Source organism: Gilbertella persicaria (assembly GCF_025201335.1).
Source record: "Gilbertella persicaria strain CBS 190.32 chromosome Unknown B0P05scaffold_39, whole genome shotgun sequence".
Classification (NCBI taxonomy): Eukaryota; Fungi; Mucoromycota; class Mucoromycetes; order Mucorales; family Choanephoraceae; genus Gilbertella; species Gilbertella persicaria.
The window spans coordinates 159,105-179,469 of NW_026252000.1; the positions used below are offsets into that span (position 1 = coordinate 159,105).

Sequence of the window (20,365 nt, forward strand, 5' to 3'; positions counted from 1 at the left end):
AGCTAGTACAGTTTTACCAAAGTATTGCATACTATGTCGTCTGAATTAAATTAACCCTTTGATGAATGTCCAACAAGTATGACACAAAGTCTTGCTTTTTTGAAATCCGACTTTGTATGCAAAAAAGATCGCCGTGCTTTATCAGAGATAAAATGTTTGACGTTATCTAAGAAAAAACAGGCAACCTAAGATATAGTATTAAGATATTCAACGGCCAAATTCTTCTCTCTTTCTTTTTTCTTGAAAACCAAATAAACCGCAAAACTCTGAATTGCCTAAAAAAGAAGTTAATTATAGCATGATCTGGACCTTAAAGATGCCGAGACGTACATAATTAACGGTTCAGTCAATAAAAGAGAATAGACAACGTTCTGCTTCTATATTTAAATCAAAGTTGTAGTTCCGGAGAGTCCTTTTTTTCCGGGAATAATTTGGCTCTTTGTATTTGAGTAAGATGTGAGATATTCATTTATAAAATGTGCCCAAAGCAACAAGGGCATACTGAAAATTATAAAATGAATGAATTTCATTTCTAAGCATGGAAAAAGAAGAAGAGAACGTGTATCTGTAAGACAATAAGAGGCACAAAAAAAGACGATCTTTCAGCTACGCTTCTTTGCAAATCCTTTTTGTCTTACCATTTGAATTAGGACTCAATTTATTTTATAGTAGGATTCGAGAATCGAGGGAAAAAAGTATATAAGAAGGAGAACTTGATGGTCATCTTTTTTCTTTAGTTCACCTTTCCTTTCCCTTAGAAACCAGTTTTACTATCATGAAGTTTGTTACTGTTTTGTCCTTGACCCCTTTCTTGGCTGCCTTGGCTTCTGCTGCTCCTACTACTGCCACCACATCTTCCTCTAACACAACCCAAACAGCTGGTGTTTCCATCACTAACCCTGTTCTTAACGTAAGTTTCTAAACTAGCTAGCCAACTTATAACTAATAACTTCTACAGACTACTGCTGTTATGGGCTCAAACTTCACCATCCAATGGACTCAAACTGACACTACTGTCTCTAACATTGACTCTGTCTCTTTAATGGCTGGTGATGCTTCTGCATTGACTACTATCTTGGAAGATATTTTGAACAACCACTCCATTGCTGCTAGCTCTTCCTCTTACACCTGGACTGTTCCTGCTAACCTTACTGCTCGTCAAGATTATGCTTTTGCTTTCCATGGTGATAACGACCAAATCTCTTACTCTGCTTACTTCTCTATTCTTGAATCTAACTCTACCAGCACTACCAATGGTACTGAAGTTGCTGATTCTGCTGTTGATACCGCTGAAGACGATGCTGATTCTGATGATGCTTCTGATGATGCTTCTGACGATGCTTCTGATGCTGATTCTGATGATGCTTCTGATGATGCTTCTGATGATGCTTCTGATGATGCTTCTGATGATGCTTCTGATGATGCTTCTGATGATGCTTCTGACGATGCTTCTGACGATGCTTCTGACGATGCTTCTGACGATGCTTCTGATGATGCTTCTGAGGATGCTTCCGATAATTCTAGCGCTTCCGCTGACGACTCCTCCGCTTCTACTGACGACTCCTCCGCTTCTACTGACGATTCTTCCGCCTCTACTGACGATTCTTCCGCCTCTACTGACGATTCTTCCGCCTCTACTGACGATTCTTCCGCCTCTACTGACGATGTTGCTGCTGACTCTACCAACGTTGACGTGTCTGCTTAATCCTTCACATCTTATTTATAAACGCCTACTCTGATAAATAAAGTAGAAATCTCTACTTGATAGTGCATAGGCAGCGCTTTTTTTTTTTGCATAAACTCATTATATAATAAACAATTCATATCTTTTTACATGTTGTTACTCTACAAGATGCCAAGAGCTTTTTGATTATTGTTACCTAAAATATATTTAGTCTCGTTCTTTGCATCAGATGTGTTTACAATGTTTTCTGAATGCTAGGAGGAATAGCAAAACATTAAGAATATATATTGACATTTGCCTCTTCTAGATAAATGGTCAACATGCCCTCTTTTTTTGGTCCCTGTTGATTTAAAGCCAGTTAAAACCCAAAAATCTTTACTGCTTGAGAACCGAAATTTGTTTCTTCTCAACCAAAACACAATATGACTGAGTGGGAAACTATTCTAAACAAATCTTCACATACTTCACCAGTCAAGATCAGATCACCCAAGAATCACTCTGCTGAACGTGTTGATCAATACTTAAAAGGTATACTTTTTGCTTTCCTTAGTAGTTATCAACTTTTTTCTTTATTATAGCTGTATCACTACAAACAGCACGACAAGAGAACCCCACTCAAAAAGTAAGCATGAAATAATACCATAGCAACGCGCTAAAATTGTCATAGAAACCAGTGAAATCATGGATCTTTAAGAGTATCGTATGTGCACTTTTTGTCATTAGCATTTTTTCATGGCAACAGCAGGAAACTATGCTCCAATATATTCAATCACCTTATACCCTTTATCAACATGCATCAAACTTTCCTTGGGTCATAAAGACAAAGCAGGAATGGGACAATCAGTATCAAGCACGCATAGCGCCTTGTGTTGAAAAGTTAGAAGCAATCAATCACTGGATCGAGACCACAAGTGTCAAGACAGTAGTGGAAAAAAGCACTGACTATATTTATCAAGCCATGTATACATCAGACAACCGATTGCGCATATTATCTCAATATCAACAACATGTTTTACCACTATGGACGTGGATCAAAGAAGCAGTTATGGAGCTGATACAGCAATGGCATGCTCAACTCAATGAATATGTGCGCATTGGACAGAGAACAGATAGCAAAGATGCACCTATTATCCAAGACTTTATGATAGAAGATGCATTCAAGAAAACAGCAAGACGAATCTTGGACTATATTGATCAAAAGAACCAAGAAAACAAAAAAATGGGTATGCAGCAAGAAGAAGCTAAAGAAAAAGCACGCGACATTATCAACAGCATTACACAATTAACAACAACAAAAAAGAAAAGACAGGCACTTCGTCCCAAGCGTTCAAGAGTGACACGGACCTTGTAGCTTTTGAGATCCAATTGATCATGAAAACTGCAGTTGATGAGCGAGTTCGATTGGACAAGCAACTCGATTTGATTCAGTCAAAGTTAGAGACACTGGATTTAGAACAAGACACAGACTTCCTTAAGAGTGCATTGAAAGCAGAAATCGATCAATTACGAGCCACAGCTGAAGACAATGTTCGAAAATGTACTAGACTTGCTTTCAAAAACTTGGAGCAAATTGAGCAAACTAATCCTATTGTGATTGATCATATTAAACACGATATTCAAGCAGCTCAGCGTGTTGCCTTGAAAGATCTAAGACAAGTCTATAGCAAGTTATATAAGACGACACAAGATATTGATCAATTGTTTAACTAGTTCTTTGTCTCTTAAAGAAAATAGAATATTCCTTGCTTTTTAGTCATCAATAAACATATTGTTACTATTTTGACAGCTTTTTTTTTTTTTCGTAGAATGTGTAACGTAGCTTCTTTTTTTCTTTCGGCGCAAATAGAGATTTAGTAATAAGAAGCTAGACACAAAGAATAAGAAATGAATTATGTAATGCGTTTATACCAAACAACATTAGTCTATAGTGCCACAATGAGATATTTATAACAGAAAAGCATTGCATAATTCTGTTTGGAAAACTCGAAAGAGAGTGTTTTAGGACTCTTGTTACACTGAAACCAAAATCTAGACATTTTGATTAAACAGATATGCATTTCCAACTTTAATTTGCCAAGCAAAAAAACAAGAGTAAAGAAGTGAACAAGGAGATTTTGTTATACAATAAAAAGACGTAATTATCAAGTTGATATCTTCTTCATCAAGCAATAGCTTAAGAATAAGAATAAGAAAGTTACACGACAAATCAGGAACCAGTCAGATTAGTTACAGGACCCCACGGGCAACAATAGTCTATCCTGACTGGGCAGAAAATTATTTGTAGAAATAATTTACTTTGAGCATAAATAATAAGAAACACAAATCATTTAATATTTTATTCGACCTTTGTTTAGTCCTTTTGTGTTTTTTTATACAAAATATGCCTACAATCCACCCATTTTCCCTGTTAGAACTTTCCGTGTAACCTCACGTGTAGACAGGTAAATGTTGCGAAGCGTGTAACCATGAAATCAACATAAAATTAAGATTTGCACAATTAACAGGCTCGAGTTATTTATTTACTTTTCTCTCTCTTTTTCTTTCTTTCTACAAACATGCCTTCAATCTTGCTGCCCAATAAAGCACTTCAAAAATCTCCTTTACAAGGCGAATCTGTTCAATCGGCTGTTCAACTTGCTTCTTCCATCCAATATCACCATGATTCGATCAAATGTGACAACTGTGATAAAATAGCCAACTACTATATTCTGGGATTTCATTTGACCAAACAACAGCCTATGATTGTCTGCAATGCGCTTTTATTGACACTGGTTCAACAAACATCTAAATTTTTTCAACGCCATCTAGATATGTCACGTACTCGCCGCTTGCCTTGGATGTCTGTCTTGATAAATGAGATGCGTGAATTAGGAAAAAGAATCAAAGACGAGAGTCTGGAAGTAGATCGACTGGTCTTGTTGCCTATCTCTGATCAAGAGGAAGAGACAGATATTACCTCTTACTCATTAAATGAAGCCTATGGTCGTGCTATCCGTATCACACTCTATCATTGTCGTGCTAGCCTGTATGAAGATGTGGACTTATCAAAATCGATCAGTTATTACCGCAAATGTGTATCCGTGCGTCCGAGCCAATTCGAATCTCAGAAACTTCAGCATGCAGCTCGTGTTGCTCTTCAGCATCTAATTGCCGATTACACACACGACCAACGCCCGAGACTACCCTCCAGAACATCTTCTGTTTCGAGTGGAGCCTCTTCTTCTTCCATGTCTTGTGGTAACTGCGGCATAGAGAAAAGAGGCATGCCTGTTTGTTCTCGATGTAAATCTCAATCTTATTGTAGCATACGTTGTCTTAAAGCACACAAACCCATTCATGAGTGTCAATTTGTTGTATAAATATCTCCCTCTCCATTAGAATTGTGTATTCAATGATAATAAAAATAAAATTCCGATCAAGCTTTGTTTTCTAATTCTTCTTCACGTAAACCTTGTTCACTCATACGTTTAAACATCTTGAGGATAGGACTCTTGTTTCGAGGTGAATAAAGCATAGCTTGTTTTTTACGCATGGATCTAAACATTGTTCGTTTCTTTTCATCTTCATCTTGTTCTATTTCATTCAGTTGTGTACGGACTATCCATTTATCTCTGGCTGGATTTTCAATTGTCAATGGACCTTGAACTAATCGACCATTGACTAATGATTGAGACTTGAGTTGAAATAGACTTAATTTTTCATAAGGATTATAGTCAAACTTTTGTGCGTCATTTGTCTGGAAGAATTCATCGTTCACATAAGATTCTGTTTCTTCCTCTTCTTCTTCAGGCACAGCTTCAGCATATATCAACATAGAACTGCCTGATTCCCCTGGCCTTGTCTCAAATGAGAGTCGAAGTGTTTGTTGAGGATATTTTTGCGTAGCTTTGTCCAACACAGATTCAAACATGACTAATGCATTTCGAAACACTTGATCGCCTAATTTGGATGAACCGAACAAGCGAGAGTCCATTTCTTCTCGAGAGATGTATTGGAAACCAAATATTTTGCGAGTGTTATGATACGCTACTAAAATACCGTCCATATGGCCAATACGTACTTGGAAACTACATAATCAGCCTATATGTTCTGTTACACTTTGTACCCTACCTATATTTAAGGAAAGCTGATCGAATCATATCATAATATTCTCGCTCAAACGAACCATATAGACCATGCGAGCGTTTTAAACTATAACCTAAATAGTCCTATTTTGAGTTAGTGGGTGTTATTGGTTGATAGATTAACCTGCCTTGTAGTTGGCAAGATCCAATCGAACTGGCATTGCAGCCCTTGTCTTTAAATCAAATGTACCTCTCGGTAAACGAGAATCATAACAATCAAGTTGTGATCGTAACAAGAATTTACCCATCTAAGCATAACACATGAGCTGAGTATAACCACTTGTTTTTTTAACCTGCCTGCCCATAAGCATAAGATTCAGGTTGATTTCTCTCTTCTTCTGTAAGTTGGGAAGAATTCTCTTTAAGATACTTCTCAAATGATTGTGGTTCAAGTGTCAATACTTTCTCCAGAGATTTACCCTAAAACAAGTAAAATTAAAAAAAAAGAGAGAAATGCATGCTTGTTTTGTATTACCATAACAGACAATACGGACTCATCCACATCATAAGACTTGTCAACATCAATAGCATAAACACCTTCTTTCCATCTCAAATAAATCGATGCAGGTACACGGGTTCCTCGGGTAAATTGTTTGGGCTATAGAGTAAGTTATGCTTGGTTTTGTGTTTGTTTGTTTACTTCATCTTTAAATGAACTGGATAGACAGGAGGTATCAACAGGTTTGAAGTTGGACATAGCAAAGTAAAAATGAGATAATACTGCAGATACAGAAGAAGTAGAACCAACATAAGTTTTGTTCATGTCTCGAGCCATTTTTCTTAGACTCTGTGTATATGGCTTTTAGTCTTTCATTGTATTAGGATCTACTTGCCTTGTCTTTAGAAGAAGTGATATAGGACTGAAGTGCATCATAGTCAAATTCAAATGGTTGTGTGATATTCTCTAAATATGGTGTGAAATTGAAGTATTTTGTTCGAGGATCCTTTAGATAATGAACACCAGGACTATCAAATGATGAATACATGTATATCTGTATATAATAACTTACTTGAACAAGATTTTCTCTAACCCATGAGCAAGCGTAGGCACTTGTGTCTTAGCGGGTGGTTCAACACCTATTTTGCATTAATAACATACAAATACACATACACTAGGTACTTGCGTTTATAGACCAAATTCTTTGGTACTTCTTTCCATTCGCCTTCAGACACAATATTCTTCAGTCTTTGAGAAAGAGAAGGTGTCTTTCTGGACTTGTGTTTGCCTAGCTTAGATCTTCGAACAATATAGACTTCTGTCACACCGTCTTTATCACTAAAAGACTTGATAGGCTCAATACCTTGAGTCAAACTAGTTTTTGTAGAGTAAAAACGAGTTCTCTGAATAAACAAGTCTTTTATTATCACATTATGTCTGAACATGATAGAAGCAACGTAAAGCAGGTTTGCTTTGACAGTTGAACAAAAAAATAGTAAAAGCAGTGACTTGCTTATTTTGAAGCCAGGTTGCCTATTAAACAAGGGACACTTTTTTTTTCTTTTTCTATTTCTCTCCATCATGTTGCGCTCTTCCACTGCTCGCTTATGGATCCAGACTCGTTCTGCTTCTACAACAACATACAAAAAACCCGAAAAGTTTCTCCAAACTGTTGTTCTCAGTAATGGTGCCACTTATACAGTCAGAACAACTTCACCTACTCGTAATCAGATCCGTTTGACTAAAGATACACGCAATCACCCACTTTGGAACCCTGCAATGTTGAAGGAAGGTGTAACTGATGAAAGCGAACAACTCACCAAGTTCCAAAAGCGTTTTGGTGACTTGGATTTGGGTGACATCTCTTGGATCGAAAGTGATGAACAAGTTTCAGCTGCCATGAAGAAGGTGGTTGCTAGTGGTGGTACACCCAAGAAGGTGGCCGCCGCTAAGGGCAAGAAGAAATAAACAAGTAGATATTAGAGATCAACAACCGTGTAATATAGTAAAAAAAAAAAAAAAAACAATAATAAAAGAGACAGTTTATTTAGCGAAGTTGTACTTTGAATTCTTCCTGTACAACTGAACGTACTTTTTCTTGAATAGCATTGATTTCTTCATTGGTTACATTTCTATTATTGTCATATGTTGGTATAATTGTCAAATCTTTATGTTTTACTTGCCTGTCCATGGATCTATAGTTGATGCGATAACATAAACTTCTTTTGTTTGTCTTGGGATGCTTGAAATCATCAATCTAGGCAAAATAAGTATATAATGGGCAATGGCACACACACACTTACCAAATGCACATTTTCTACAATATCGCCTGCTGCACCACGTACTAATTCACAGAAATCATTTTCATTCCATTCTCCTTCAGGAAGCCAGAATGAAATGTCTTTGATACAAGGAGGGTATTTAGAAAAAGGTACAAATTTGTTGATCTTTCCAGGCGTAAATTGATCAATAAAGCGGCTATCTTCTGACCAGAACAATCTTATATCAGGAATACCAAACAAGACCATGGCTAATCGTTCAAGGCCCATACCAAAAGCCCAACCGATTTTGTCATTCAAACCTGCTTGATTCATAATCTTTTGATTTACTACACCACATCCAAGTACTTCTAGCCATTCTCCTTTGTATAGAATCTCTACTTCCCAACTAGGACTTGTGAAAGGGAAATAAGCATCGATCCATCTTACTTTAAGATCTGGTTCATCAGCAAACAAGTTTCGAATCATGGCATTGATGGAATGCTTTAAATGAGCTGAAATAAGATCCACTGCTTCGGGTGTATGGCAGTCTTGATACGGGTTTTCTGGCTTAATCAAGGTATCATCCTTCAATTCAATATTGGGTGTCTCTTTTTCTTGAATACGCTTGAGTTCCTGTTCCAATTTACTCAGGTTGTTATCTACATAAAAGAAGCCTTCTATTTGATGAAAGACGGGGTAGTGAGAAGAATCGATTTCATCACGACGATAGACATCACCACTGATCAAGAATCTGTCAGAACCAGAAGCCAAACCTTGAAGTTGATGAGCAGAAGTGTGGGCACGAAGAACAGTGTCTTTGTTGAAGTAGTAATTGTCAGATTTGGTTCGACTAGGATGATCCATAGGGATATGTAGGTCATCAAAGTTCTGCTTTGTAGTTACAACAGGACTAAATGTATTGAATGTCTCGAAATCTTTAAAGTTGGATTCGATCAACTGACGAATGATACCAATAGGATTCTTGGGCTGAAGGTACAGTTTGCGGTTGATCTTTGAAAGGACAGTAGGAGACACGTTGGTCCATTCGTCTTTAGGAATGCGCTGTCCATTTACAACAGTTTCGGTTTCTTTGATCTCAAATTCTACAAGTTTTTAGTCAAGTCATGTGGATCCATATTGTATATACCAGATGCATTTGTAGAATAGTAGCATTTTCTAGATAAGTTAAAAAAGCCGCATGCACTCGTAGTCGTATAACGACCAAGGCTAGTCTGGTGGATATGGGCAATGCGGAATGTATTTCTAAGCATTTTTCCTTAATTTGACAGCTGGAAAAGAAAAAAGAAAAGAAAAAGGCCAGGGGTTGAATTATTTGTCTTCTCTGCCCAATAGGCAATCCAATAGACCTTCTCTATCGAAAGAGTGTACAAATATAGCTGATACGTTAATTGAATCCAATATACATCAAGAGACCATATAAATTTACACAATTTTATAGCTATACAAAGGTAGTATAAAGCCTCTTCATAGCCATATAAATACTCTGAATGCCTACAAACTATGTTTGCTAACATACAGATTACCTTGGAAGTTGATTTGGACTAAAAAAAATATCTTCCTCGTCATATTATAATGCTATTTGATAGTATGTGTTCTACGGGAAAGCAAACATAAAATAAGGGAGCATTGGATTGTGATAAAAATGGGCTTTTTATTATATATAATTTAACTAGTGTATATCAATGGTCTTAAATTTAAATCATGCAAGCAAGAGTAGCGCCAAGCAAAGTCAAATATCCAGCATGGTAGGTTAAAGTATTGGCAGCGCTTTCAAAGTTACCATTACCGCCTTTGCCACCACCTTTTCCACCGTGAAGATTCGATTGAGGTTGAGCAACAGCAGATTTACAGATAAAAGCGTTTCCTTTGATGATACCATGCTTGAGTTTGTTGACGTTGTCACATGAAAATTGGTCGCTGGAAGTTTGAATGTTAAGGCCACCACGTACATCCACAAGAACAGGGAAATCTAATTCATCAAAGCCACCGGTAATATCCAGAGTACCATCGACTTGTTGAAGGGAAGCGAATGCGCTGATAGAATTAAGCTTATTATTGTTGTTGACAGAAAGAGCACCACCTAAATGGTTCAAGTGAGGCATGGATAGATTGTTAAGAAGCATGTTTTCCGTCAAAGTCAGGGTACCACCAATGTCAGAAGCAATAGGCAAGGTCAGAGATTCGAAGCTATTCGAGATAAAAGAGATATCACCACCAACTTTTTTGAGGTTCTTTAAAGAGATACCGGCCACATTTCGGAAGGTAGCGTCATGTAAGGATTCGACTTGATCCAACTAAGTAGTATTCAAGAGTCATTACATATATCTAAACAGTAGTTACTTACGTCTACTTGCATAGAAGGCGAATTAGCTGATACCAAGATATTTCCAATTTTAGTCATATTTCCAAAAGACAAGTTCTTCAAGTAGATATTGTTTGAGATTTCAATATCTTTTACAGAGTTCAACTTGATGCCATCGAATTTGGTAATAGTGGTGTCGGTAATACTGATCTTTTCAGCCTGTGATAAGCCGGTGGCAAACACAAGTTCATTCAGAGCAGGATGGACAGCGACTTCAATACCACGAAGAGCATAGACTTGCTTAATATCAATGGCGCTCAATATCTTGTTGTTGCTAAACACAATGTGGCCATTGACTCCTTGAAGTTTGGGCATGGAGAAACTCATGAGACCATCGTTGTTCTTGACAAGAATGTCACCTTCAACTAATTCGATACCATTTACTTTAAGATCAGCGACTCCAACATTATCGATGACAATATTGCCACTGTATGTTTTGCAGCTGCGAACTTGATCCAAATCATGCTGTGTAACTACTTTAAGTTCTCCTGAACATCCGGCCTCGACATGAGTTGCAAGCAAGGCTGCAGCAAACACGAACCCAAATCTAGCGTAGACGGGCAATTTCATTCTCTAATATATGAAAAAATAAGAAGAATAGTTTAACAAGAGCTTTTTTTTTTTTTTTTTTACTGTGTGGATCCTTTTTATATGATTTCCTTTGCTTCAGTTGCTATTGAAATTTATGTTTCCCCGTTGTAATAAATAAATAAATAAATGGAGCCTCTTCTTTTTGCCACAGTATGAATCAGGTGAATGATCTAGAAAAACCGCGTTTACTTTTTAGTCTGACTATCAACAATTTGGTTTATATTATCTTCCTCAATTTATCAATTAAGGACCAAAGACGTTAAGTAAGTTCATGATCGGTATCTTGCGCTTCCTCGCTACCCTCTACTATTCATACACATATACATGATTGCAAGCACTTATTTTATGCTATAGTAAACAAACATTAGCCTTGACAATGACATCAAATCATTAACTCAATGGATATATTCCGTATACTTACTATGGTGTCTACGGATTTTTTCATTTTTGGCATAACTATTTAATACCGAGGATAATATGGTCAAATCTGCTAGTAAAACTAACTTGCATCACGCATGAAATATAATATAATTTTTTATTATAAAAGTTGCTATTATACAGTACAAGATTAAGAAGAGAGAATTGATACGGTATAAACAAAATAAAAGCCATTATTCTATCATGCATATAGCTTTTAAGAAACGACAATAATGATAATATGTATAAATATATGTAAATGAGGATATGAAGTGAATTTTTTAGTACCCAATGCCAGACATGATACCATAGCCAAGAGTAAAGACTAATGCAGTACAAATTATACTGGTAGGTACACCAGTGATAATAAAGTCTTTGGTAGTTAAGTAAGGTCTTCCAGAAAGATCTTCAAGCATAATAGCGGACATATTAGGATAACCTGAAACAGGAAGACCCATACCAGCAGAACAAGCCAAACCAGCACCCATCACCAACAAGTTAGGATGAGGCACAGGCAAGTGTTGACCAACTTCTTGTACGATAGGAATAATGATCAAAGCAGCAACAGTATGAGAGACAAAGGTAGCGAATACCAAGATGAGCAAACAAAAGATAGCCAAGATAGCAATGACTTGTAAATCTTGAATACCATCCTTAATACGTACAGCAATATCTTGTAATAACCCAGATGATGTAACAGCCTTACCAAGTGCCATACCACCTTGGGCGAGGACAACAACAGACCATAAAAAGTTGTTGAGGTCATCCTTATTTAAAATACCAGTGCCAAAAAAGACAAAGAGAGGGATGGCAGCAATAATACCAGTGTCACCAATAGCATATTCAATAGAAGTTTCAGCACACCAGAGAGCAATAGTCAAGATGGTGACAAGCATAACAAAAACTTGAGTCCAAGTAATTTTTTCTCGGGTAGCCTTAATCTTGTTCAAATGAGGAGTGTCAGTACCAGGTCTGTAGACAAGCAACAAAAGACCCCAGCAAGAGAGCAAAGACAAGATGGAAATAGGCAATGCAGCAGCAAACCAGAGACCCCAACCAGGATTAGGATTCATGTATTGAATAGTAACAATGTTTTGAGGAGAAGAAATAGGAGAAGTCATACCACCAATACAACTGGAGAGAGCAATACCAAGAATCAAACAAGGTGCTACGCGGGACTTGTCAGGTAAAGTACGAAGAATAGGATCAATCAAAGAGAAGCACAAAACAGGAGTAGCAACGTTAGAAATAAACATACTAAGAAAACCAGAAACAAACATAATAGCCAACAAGACCCACATAGGGCGAGTACCAGCACGACTCAACACATGAGAGGCAAATGCCTTGGCAATACCATACTTTGAAAGAGCAGCAGCGAGAGCAAAACCACCAAGAAGCATCATAATAGTGCCACTAAACATAGAGGCAAACACTGCTTTAGAAGCAGCTTTAGCGGTCATTACAGTTCCGTCATCTTCACGCATAATTTGTAGGGGTACAATCAAGAAGGGAATCATGCAAGAAGTAGCATAAAGAGGAATAGCTTCAGTAGCCCACATGATAGCAGCAAAGATCAATAAAGCGAAACAGTAGTTTTCTTGTTTGTTGTTGAAGCAATCGACACACAATAAGATAATAAAAGCAACAATAGCAAGCAAAAAGCAACAAAGTTGACGGACTAAGCCAGTGCTTACTTTGGAATTTGTAAAGGGAATCTTGAATGTGTTTTCAACCTTGGGTTCGATGATTTTGGTACCATGGGCTTTACGTTCCTGGCGAACCATGTCTTTCCATACTGTATTTCGTTCAAATGTCACTTGGTCTCGAAGATGGCTCTTCATTTGACGAAGAGCAATATTGCGGTTACCACTACAAAAAGTGTTGGCAAAGATAGTTTCGACACGGGTAATTTGACTCTTAAGGACATCCATTGTTTCAGTCATGAAAGGTCTACTATCTTTGACCATCTTGTTGATATATTGAGACTTCAAGTTACGTTCTAGAACTTTGTCGTGCTTCTTAAGAATCTTTTCAAATGCAGTACGGTTGAGTTCAACATAGGATTCCAGTTCAGATAGTGAGATATAAAGTAAGATAAGTTGAGAGCGTAAATCACTTAGTTGTTCGACCAAGATTTGATCATGATGATCCATAGACATGCGTGATTCAAACGATTGTCGAGACTCCAAACGGGACAGACGGGAAGATTTAGAATTGCGACGGTGAGATGTAATATGGTCAAGCTTTTCTTCGGGATAGTGAAGACCATTTTTATCCGGAATAGCATTGGGGAGATGATGTGTAGAGTCAAGATTTTCCAAGGGAGAAAGACCAGTTTTGTGGAAGGTTCCTTCGTTATTGTTGTAGTTGTCAAATTGCTCCTTTGCAGACTCGGATTCAATTTGGTCAAGCATGCTATAGAGTTCGGATTCTTTTTGTGTGTAGAAACTAAATACTTTCTCCAGTTGAACGTCAAGAGCTGTCAAAAATCTTGCTTCTCCATCTTCTCTTCGTTCCAAAGCCTTTTCTGGGTCTTGTCCAGCATTCATGTCTTCTACACGTTCTTTCTCTAACTGAAAGATTAATTTCTTCAAGGTATCATAGCTACAGAAGATGAACAAATATGAGTATTTTTTCTACATTAGGCTATTTGCAATAACTCACTTGACGTAATTGTCAATCCATTCAGGCACTGCATTAAGTTGAAGCGTATGCGAGAATCTCATTCTAAATATGCGAAGTAGTAAAGGGGTAAAAGAAAGAGTGATGAAAGAAATGAAAAAAAAAACTTTTTTAGCTAAATCTTGGATTCTGTTTCTTGGTTATTTAACTAAAAAAAAATTCTTTCTGATTGAACCGGAGCCAACAAGATTCACTCCCTTGTACTTAGATTGGAAACTTGAGTGACGATCTGATTGGCCTGGGATGCTTACAAGTGCTTCCATACGACCTCACATGCATAGAATGGAAGGTTTTCATACGTGCTGTTTTTGAAAGCTTTTTTTTTCTGTCGTAAACCGAAACACAGGGTCCTCATAAAAGTTAAGGGTGGCTATTCGATAACAAGAGTAATAGACCTACTTCCTCCACTACAAGCCAGCATCCCACTTTGTAGTAGACCGTAAATAGGCTACTTTAAACAATAAAGTTTATAAATGATATTTATTTATCCATATGAGTTTATTTTTTTGAAAATGAATTAGAATGGCTCTTTTCTAGCAACCAATCAAAAGCTGCACGTGGGTCTAGCAGTGGCATTGTATGGATGTTTTCCTTCAACAATCGATTAAAATAAGATACCTTGAATTAGTAAAATAGGCCGGGTCAAAGATAATGCCAAGCATATTGAATCTACCTTTATACTTACAAAACATAAATTATGGGTATATTTTCTAGAAGTATTGATCAAATAGACTCTTCTTCGGACGAGTTTCGCCCGGTATTTTCTCCCCAGAAGAATCCTCAAAACGACAGCTTATGATTGGGAGACTTGCCTCGGCTCAGAATGAAGAGAGGAATACCCAAGCATATCTTATTCCCAGTGGGACTGAATCAGTTTATAGCTTGCAAGATATAAAACTGTCAGCCGCGGATTAAACTTTTAAATATTCTTTACTACGTAGACATTGAAACAAAACGAGTGTTTTTTCTTACCGACCTCGGAAAATGTATTCATTACAATGAATGATGCAAGGCATGATTATATTCGACAAGAGATAATTAATAAGCTGATTTGTTTCAAATGAATGCTTGAAAAAAGCATGGAGAGTAAATATTTACAACTGCTATAAGAGCCATAGATTGATGTCGTTGAATAAGAAAGATCATGTGTGCTCTTAAGACTTTGTTTGCCTTTGCTCATATGATGTGCTCAATGTGTTTGTTACAATATACAAACACGCGTCATTCAGAGTTATTTGTTTAGCCTTCTAAGTTGTATTGTTTGAACCAAGATTTACTTTCTATATTCAAGTCTGGTGAGTCAATTTTTCTTATTTGTTTATAAGTTGATCTTAATATCTACTTGTTCTTTTTAGTAAATAGTCAATCCAATTCAATCAAATTCTAATTTGATGATTTATCGATTTTTTTCTATTTTGGAAACGACTCTATATTCATTTTTTTCATTGCCCGCTTTACCAATGTTTATTATAAAAAAAAGTTTGTGTGAGTGTTTACGCATTGTGATATAGTAAAATACAGTGATCTGCGCGACATGTTAGTGCAACGATGATAAAAAATCACTTTAGTCTAAACACACACATTCTTTCTTAATCAGATAATCAACGCACCAGACAGCATAATATCAAGTGGCTTAAAATGTATGATAAGATTCATATGCTGCCCTCGTCACACATTCAGGAATAAATATTTATTATTAGTCAACGCATGTGCGATTCATCAAAACATTTTGAAAAATAAGTACGTCGTGTCTCTGAACTCATGCGCTACCACTATTCGCGATGATTTTAAATTGCTTACAAAGGACTCGTTAATTACAAACGGATTGAACAGAAGTTGTGGATAGACTGTTTATAAACTCTCCAAGTCAAAAATATGATTTGCATTTAATTACTAAATTAATTTCTGTATTTATTTGACTCGGTTCATCAAAATTGCCCTCTTGCTTTATTATACTCTCAAGTAAAATCATCACAAATTTATAAAAGCATTTAAATATACCTTTTCTCATGTCTCTTGATAACAGCGTTTTTCTCTGGTGTCTAAGAGTTGTACTGATTATAATGAAAACTTGATATTGTCATCATTAATTTTAAAAACTTTAAATTGTAACATAACAAAATAAAGTGACATAATGCGCCCAAAAAAACAAACTATTATTATTTAGACATACAATTATTTCAATAAATGATTCAAGTATATCAAAACAAATGTGCATAGAACAATGCTGTCATTATCCAATTATCAGTGTTTGTAAGCATGCTCGAAATCAATACCACATGATTCTGGTTTCTTTTTTCAAAAAAAAGAATGACCTCTTCACGCATCACATAAATAAAAAATGCACTTCTGCTTGACAAATGAACTTTTTTTAAGCTGTGTGGAACGTTCTAGATAAGCTCCTTTTGTTAGCCTTGTACTGCATCGTAATAAAGAAGGGGGGTGCTTTAACAAATAAGCGCGTTTACTAAAGCAGCAATTGTTCATGCAACACTATGATGACTACGAGTAATTCTTATGAAATTCACAGGTTGTTTTTATTTCTTCTTAGTATTGAGTTAGTATCATTCTGATTATCCAAAAGGAGCTATAGAGCTTACATTATATACTTTTTAATACCTTTATATACATTGGAAAGAAGCAATAGTTCTATCTTTAGATTCATAGCAGAAGCAGGGACTTATCAGCATGATGAACTCAACAGCTTAGCTTAGCTTACTAAAGTCCGAAGCTAAAATTATTTATAAGAAACATTGACTCAGTGTAACAAAGAAGACTCTTATTTTCTCTAACACACTAAAATGGTATATAATCGAGCTTGGTACAAATCATGGTTTTTTTCTTCCTTGAAACATTACACGATTTGCTAAGAGGATGACCTGGCGGCATCTAAATCGGCACTATGACTCTATTTATATTTATTTTAGTGTCAAATAAAACCATGAAACAAAAATTATAAGTGAAGGGCTAGAGCTATCTTTTCTCTTTCTCTTTTATGCATAGATAGAATCAGTATACAAATATGGAAGTCGAATAAATACAAGAGTCATATCTGGCTTGTAACGGAACCTTTAAGGTTTAAGAAAATGCATCCGTGTGCAGTGTAACTTGACCTGAATTTTGGGTCTGAAAAAAAAAGAAGGTACGGTTTTATTTAGAGTAAATTTGGCTATGAATATCAAGAATAACAAAAATAATAACAAAAATAATAAAAAGAATAATAAAAAAGATGATTTAGCTTCATTGATATTTGGTCATTGTCGAGAAACAAGGTTTGCGCTTGCTTTTTTTTATTGTAGACATAATGACACCAAGTGTATCGAGGTCAGTTGTGCCAGTTTATCAATTTGAAATAATACTAGAAGAGGGGATGAGGGGGCGGCCATAGGCTACAGTTATCATTGTCACTGTATCAAAATGGTAATACAAGAAACGAGGTGAGAACAACATATTCTGAATCTAAAGTAAGAGACAAACTTTCATGCAGCCTTGACTTTTGAAACTCATAATATATAAAACCAGCTTTTTACTAGAATCACTAATGTAACTTTAGACAAGAGAGCATAACTTACTGTAATCTTCTTAGTTTATTTGGTAAAATATACAAACAAGTACAACTCAATTGACTCTTAAGATTTCCAATTTGCGCACTCAAACTAGACCAACTTCTACTCTCGGCGCCTAATATGACAGCTGGCTTGTAGGAGGGAAGAAACATTCTACCAATGAAAAGAAAGCAGCTTTTTACTTTCTACGTTTAGGATTAGCATTTTTCATCACTGAACTTAGCTCATCCTTCAATGGTCTTGTATTTAAGTTTGACACTAACAATGGTGAAATGCTCCAGAAGTTCCGCGATAGTGCTAGGTTTGACTTCAACGTACCCAATGTTATATCAGGTGCTTTCTGCAGTGATGCATATGATTGCATTACTGAATTATTTTTTTCTAATACTATATCGTTGAGAATCACTTTAACCTCAAGATTAATCTTCAGGATACAACATTGATGGCTTCATCAAGCAACCTTCTTCTGTTGACTAAAGCAGAGTTTTGAGACCGCAACTCTTCAAATATGGGCTTCAAGTCTACTTTTACCTTGTTTTTACATATCTTGATTACTAGAGCCTAATATATTTGCTTGAACTTCGCGACAAAAGCTCTCAGATCATATATATACTTATCTTAGACTTCAAACCAAACAATCAATAACCCCTTATTGTTCTGATCATCTTTGAGAAAGCTTGTGTGGTTGATTTTCACTGCAGCAGTTTTCTTCTATCGATGTAGGTTTCCATTGCTACAAACAATATGAGTGCATAGACATGTTGCTTCCGCCAATACGTGCCATGTTTACTTTTAGTTAAAGCAGGCATAGTTGTGAGGGACAAGAAAAGAGAATAAATTTTGCATTAACCATCAATTCGTTTTTTTTTTTTTTTTTTTTTTTTTGCAATTGACAAACTCGTTTTTCTGTGACCGACAATAGTCACCAGCCGAACTATAATATCAACTTCAGTGTGGGATTCTAGCATTATCTAATTTTCTAAGCGGTTAGGCCACATTACACAGCTCCGGAATCTTTAGGTAGAAAAGGGGAATAATACGGGTCATCAGACCTTTTTGTGTATGTAATTCCGCTTTCCGTTTTTCTTGTTACTACCGTTTCAGTCTTATTTTTTTAAGTATAGATGGAATAGAGAAAGAGAAAGAGAGAGAGAGATTAATTTATTATTATAAACAAATGTATTGTTGTTGTTGAGGATATGGTTGAAAAAGAGTACTATATATATAAAAGATGGAAATATACAAAATAGTGATGTGGTTTTACATGTGTGTGTGAATAAATAAACGGAGATCATAAATGTTTAAGTCAGCAGTGAATTAAAAAAGCTTTTTTGTGGGTTCGGAAACAGACAAGTAATAAAGAAACGGAGATTGCCAGTTAAGTGAGTATGTCATACATAAGAGTGAATGATGGGGGAGGGGGATGAGGAATTTGGTACAAGTGGAGGAAGGAATGTGTTATTTAGAAAAGGAAAGGTGTCGTGTAAAGAGAAGGTTGGGGGAGAGAGGGATAATATATAAGAACTTTTTTTTTGATTGTCATAGATATACACATAATATATAAATGGAAAAAAGTGGTTTTTTAGGGTGATATAGGTGTTTGATCATATAGCTGTGTGATCAATCGACTAGAAAGAGTGGAAGCATTTTCTTTGTTGTTGTTGGAATAAAGTGCATTATCTGACAGTAACTTGAAGACCTATTGATTTCATGAATTAGATAAGGCAGTTCATAATTCATTTTGTTTATGCATACCTCGTTTTGAGTCAAATCTTGAAGACGAGAACGTACTTCAGAAGATGAAGATAAAGGAAAACCAGTCATGATATCGTTACTGATCTGATCTAATTTCCAATTTTGAAAAATGTGATAAGCAGAGGCCATCGCGATGCCTTTGTCACTGTAGGTAAATTTTTAATATAAGAAATTCATGTAAATCAGTTGTTTTTCGCTTACCTGACATTAGGTTCATGTGAAGCATAAACACGGCTATGATAGTCCTTGAATGTTTCTAGTGAGAAGATAGCAGAATGAGAGCCACGCTTAGCAGGAGTAAGGCCCTTAGGATATTCAGTTTCAATAGTAGCAGGAGCAGGAATACCAGGTGAAGAAGAGATAGAACCAGGGGGAGTTATCATATCATTATTAAAGTAAGAAGTATTCTTGGCTAAAGATAAAGTTTCTTCGATGGGTATGTTCACATCCAATTGACCTTCAGGAACAAACAACCAGCGTTGGTTGTCATTGTCAATAGGCTGCAAAGGGAATAAAACGAGTTTTTGAGCACCAGTTTCGGTTGTTTGAACATCTAACACCCACTCATTGCCACAGAGTGAGTAAATGTAGGATCCAGGTAATGGTCTTCCATAAGCATCAACTGCATCTTCTCGTACTGACCAAAGTTGGTTGTGTGCTTCTTCGACTGGCTTTGGAGTATACAAACAAATTTCTGTATCTTCAATCAATCTCAAGCGACCTGTTTATGTTAGCAACTGACTGACTCATCGTTTAAGAAAAAGCTACCTTTTCTGATATCAAGAACCAAACCATTTGCTTTATTGCATAAGAATTGTCCTTTCCAACACCAGAGTTCATGGTCAGACAATGTGGGTGGAGTCACCATGACTTGTGAACGAAGTAATTCATCTGTGTTTGTTGCAGCTGACACAACATTTCCAGTGCTTGTGGATCGAATATAAAACCAGCCGTTTGTTGTCAT

General features: G+C 36.3%; 9 protein-coding genes across 9 annotated transcripts; 4 read left to right on the forward strand and 5 right to left on the reverse strand.

Annotated features, from left to right (window-relative positions):
* Positions 1–751: 751 nt before the first annotated feature.
* On the forward strand, positions 752–1,848 carry B0P05DRAFT_639952 (uncharacterized protein). Its single transcript, XM_051583731.1, has 2 exons — positions 752–910; positions 959–1,848. The coding sequence occupies exons 1-2, from the start codon at positions 776–778 to the stop codon at positions 1,703–1,705; spliced, it is 882 nt and encodes a 293-aa protein (XP_051432009.1). The 5' UTR covers positions 752–775; the 3' UTR covers positions 1,706–1,848.
* Positions 1,849–2,106: 258 nt separating this feature from the next.
* On the forward strand, positions 2,107–3,394 carry B0P05DRAFT_589957 (uncharacterized protein; the record flags this gene model as incomplete). Its single annotated transcript, XM_051582766.1, has 4 exons — positions 2,107–2,212; positions 2,263–2,306; positions 2,352–3,009; positions 3,069–3,394. The coding sequence occupies 4 exons, from the start codon at positions 2,107–2,109 to the stop codon at positions 3,392–3,394; spliced, it is 1,134 nt and encodes a 377-aa protein (XP_051432010.1).
* Positions 3,395–4,036: 642 nt separating this feature from the next.
* Positions 4,037–5,071, forward strand: B0P05DRAFT_215582 (uncharacterized protein). The gene is made up of 2 exons (XM_051573248.1): positions 4,037–4,125; positions 4,189–5,071. Exon 2 carries the CDS (start codon positions 4,240–4,242, stop codon positions 5,041–5,043), a length of 804 nt encoding a protein of 267 aa, XP_051432011.1. The 5' UTR covers positions 4,037–4,125; positions 4,189–4,239; the 3' UTR covers positions 5,044–5,071.
* Positions 5,072–7,774, reverse strand: B0P05DRAFT_215648 (mitochondrial protein Pet127-domain-containing protein). The gene is made up of 9 exons (XM_051573249.1): positions 6,933–7,774; positions 6,819–6,885; positions 6,642–6,774; positions 6,449–6,595; positions 6,284–6,406; positions 6,106–6,228; positions 5,937–6,056; positions 5,795–5,892; positions 5,072–5,751 (listed from the first exon to the last, which is right to left on the reverse strand). Exons 1-9 carry the CDS (start codon positions 7,327–7,329, stop codon positions 5,100–5,102), a joined length of 1,860 nt encoding a protein of 619 aa, XP_051432012.1. The 5' UTR covers positions 7,330–7,774; the 3' UTR covers positions 5,072–5,099.
* On the forward strand, positions 7,328–7,714 carry B0P05DRAFT_589961 (uncharacterized protein; the record flags this gene model as incomplete). Its single annotated transcript, XM_051582767.1, has 1 exon — positions 7,328–7,714. The coding sequence occupies one exon, from the start codon at positions 7,328–7,330 to the stop codon at positions 7,712–7,714; it is 387 nt and encodes a 128-aa protein (XP_051432013.1).
* On the reverse strand, positions 7,764–9,296 carry B0P05DRAFT_554124 (phenylalanyl-tRNA synthetase). The gene is made up of 4 exons (XM_051579650.1): positions 9,155–9,296; positions 8,050–9,110; positions 7,930–8,003; positions 7,764–7,878 (listed from the first exon to the last, which is right to left on the reverse strand). Exons 1-4 carry the CDS (start codon positions 9,276–9,278, stop codon positions 7,794–7,796), a joined length of 1,344 nt encoding a protein of 447 aa, XP_051432014.1. The 5' UTR covers positions 9,279–9,296; the 3' UTR covers positions 7,764–7,793.
* A 365-nt stretch (positions 9,297–9,661) lies between these two features.
* Positions 9,662–10,995, reverse strand: B0P05DRAFT_515295 (uncharacterized protein). The gene is made up of 2 exons (XM_051575686.1): positions 10,373–10,995; positions 9,662–10,322 (listed from the first exon to the last, which is right to left on the reverse strand). Exons 1-2 carry the CDS (start codon positions 10,958–10,960, stop codon positions 9,723–9,725), a joined length of 1,188 nt encoding a protein of 395 aa, XP_051432015.1. The 5' UTR covers positions 10,961–10,995; the 3' UTR covers positions 9,662–9,722.
* Positions 10,996–11,679: 684 nt separating this feature from the next.
* B0P05DRAFT_476122 (SPX domain-containing protein) lies at positions 11,680–14,124 on the reverse strand (the record flags this gene model as incomplete). Its single annotated transcript, XM_051574880.1, has 2 exons — positions 11,680–14,002; positions 14,063–14,124. 2 exons carry the CDS (start codon positions 14,122–14,124, stop codon positions 11,680–11,682), a joined length of 2,385 nt encoding a protein of 794 aa, XP_051432016.1.
* A 5,104-nt stretch (positions 14,125–19,228) lies between these two features.
* B0P05DRAFT_476005 (uncharacterized protein) lies at positions 19,229–20,269 on the reverse strand (the record flags this gene model as incomplete). Its single annotated transcript, XM_051574875.1, has 4 exons — positions 19,229–19,345; positions 19,402–19,546; positions 19,603–20,122; positions 20,170–20,269. 4 exons carry the CDS (start codon positions 20,267–20,269, stop codon positions 19,229–19,231), a joined length of 882 nt encoding a protein of 293 aa, XP_051432017.1.
* Positions 20,270–20,365: the final 96 nt, after the last annotated feature.

Coding starts and splice junctions, on each gene's coding strand:
- B0P05DRAFT_639952 (XM_051583731.1), top strand. CDS start 776: ATGAAGTTTGTTACTGTTTTGTCCTTGACCCCTTTCTTGGCTGCCTTG. Junction 911..958: donor TCACTAACCCTGTTCTTAAC/GTAAGTTTCTAA, acceptor TAACTTCTACAG/ACTACTGCTGTTATGGGCTC.
- B0P05DRAFT_215582 (XM_051573248.1), top strand. CDS start 4,240: ATGCCTTCAATCTTGCTGCCCAATAAAGCACTTCAAAAATCTCCTTTA.
- B0P05DRAFT_215648 (XM_051573249.1), bottom strand. CDS start 7,329: ATGATGGAGAGAAATAGAAAAAGAAAAAAAAAGTGTCCCTTGTTTAAT. Junction 6,775..6,818: donor TTAGAGAAAATCTTGTTCAA/GTAAGTTATTAT, acceptor ATCATTTGATAG/TCCTGGTGTTCATTATCTAA. Junction 6,596..6,641: donor TCACTTCTTCTAAAGACAAG/GCAAGTAGATCC, acceptor CCATATACACAG/AGTCTAAGAAAAATGGCTCG.
- B0P05DRAFT_554124 (XM_051579650.1), bottom strand. CDS start 9,278: ATGCTTAGAAATACATTCCGCATTGCCCATATCCACCAGACTAGCCTT. Junction 9,111..9,154: donor CTATTCTACAAATGCATCTG/GTATATACAATA, acceptor AAAAACTTGTAG/AATTTGAGATCAAAGAAACC. Junction 8,004..8,049: donor TTGTAGAAAATGTGCATTTG/GTAAGTGTGTGT, acceptor TATTTTGCCTAG/ATTGATGATTTCAAGCATCC.
- B0P05DRAFT_515295 (XM_051575686.1), bottom strand. CDS start 10,960: ATGAAATTGCCCGTCTACGCTAGATTTGGGTTCGTGTTTGCTGCAGCC. Junction 10,323..10,372: donor CGCCTTCTATGCAAGTAGAC/GTAAGTAACTAC, acceptor AATACTACTTAG/TTGGATCAAGTCGAATCCTT.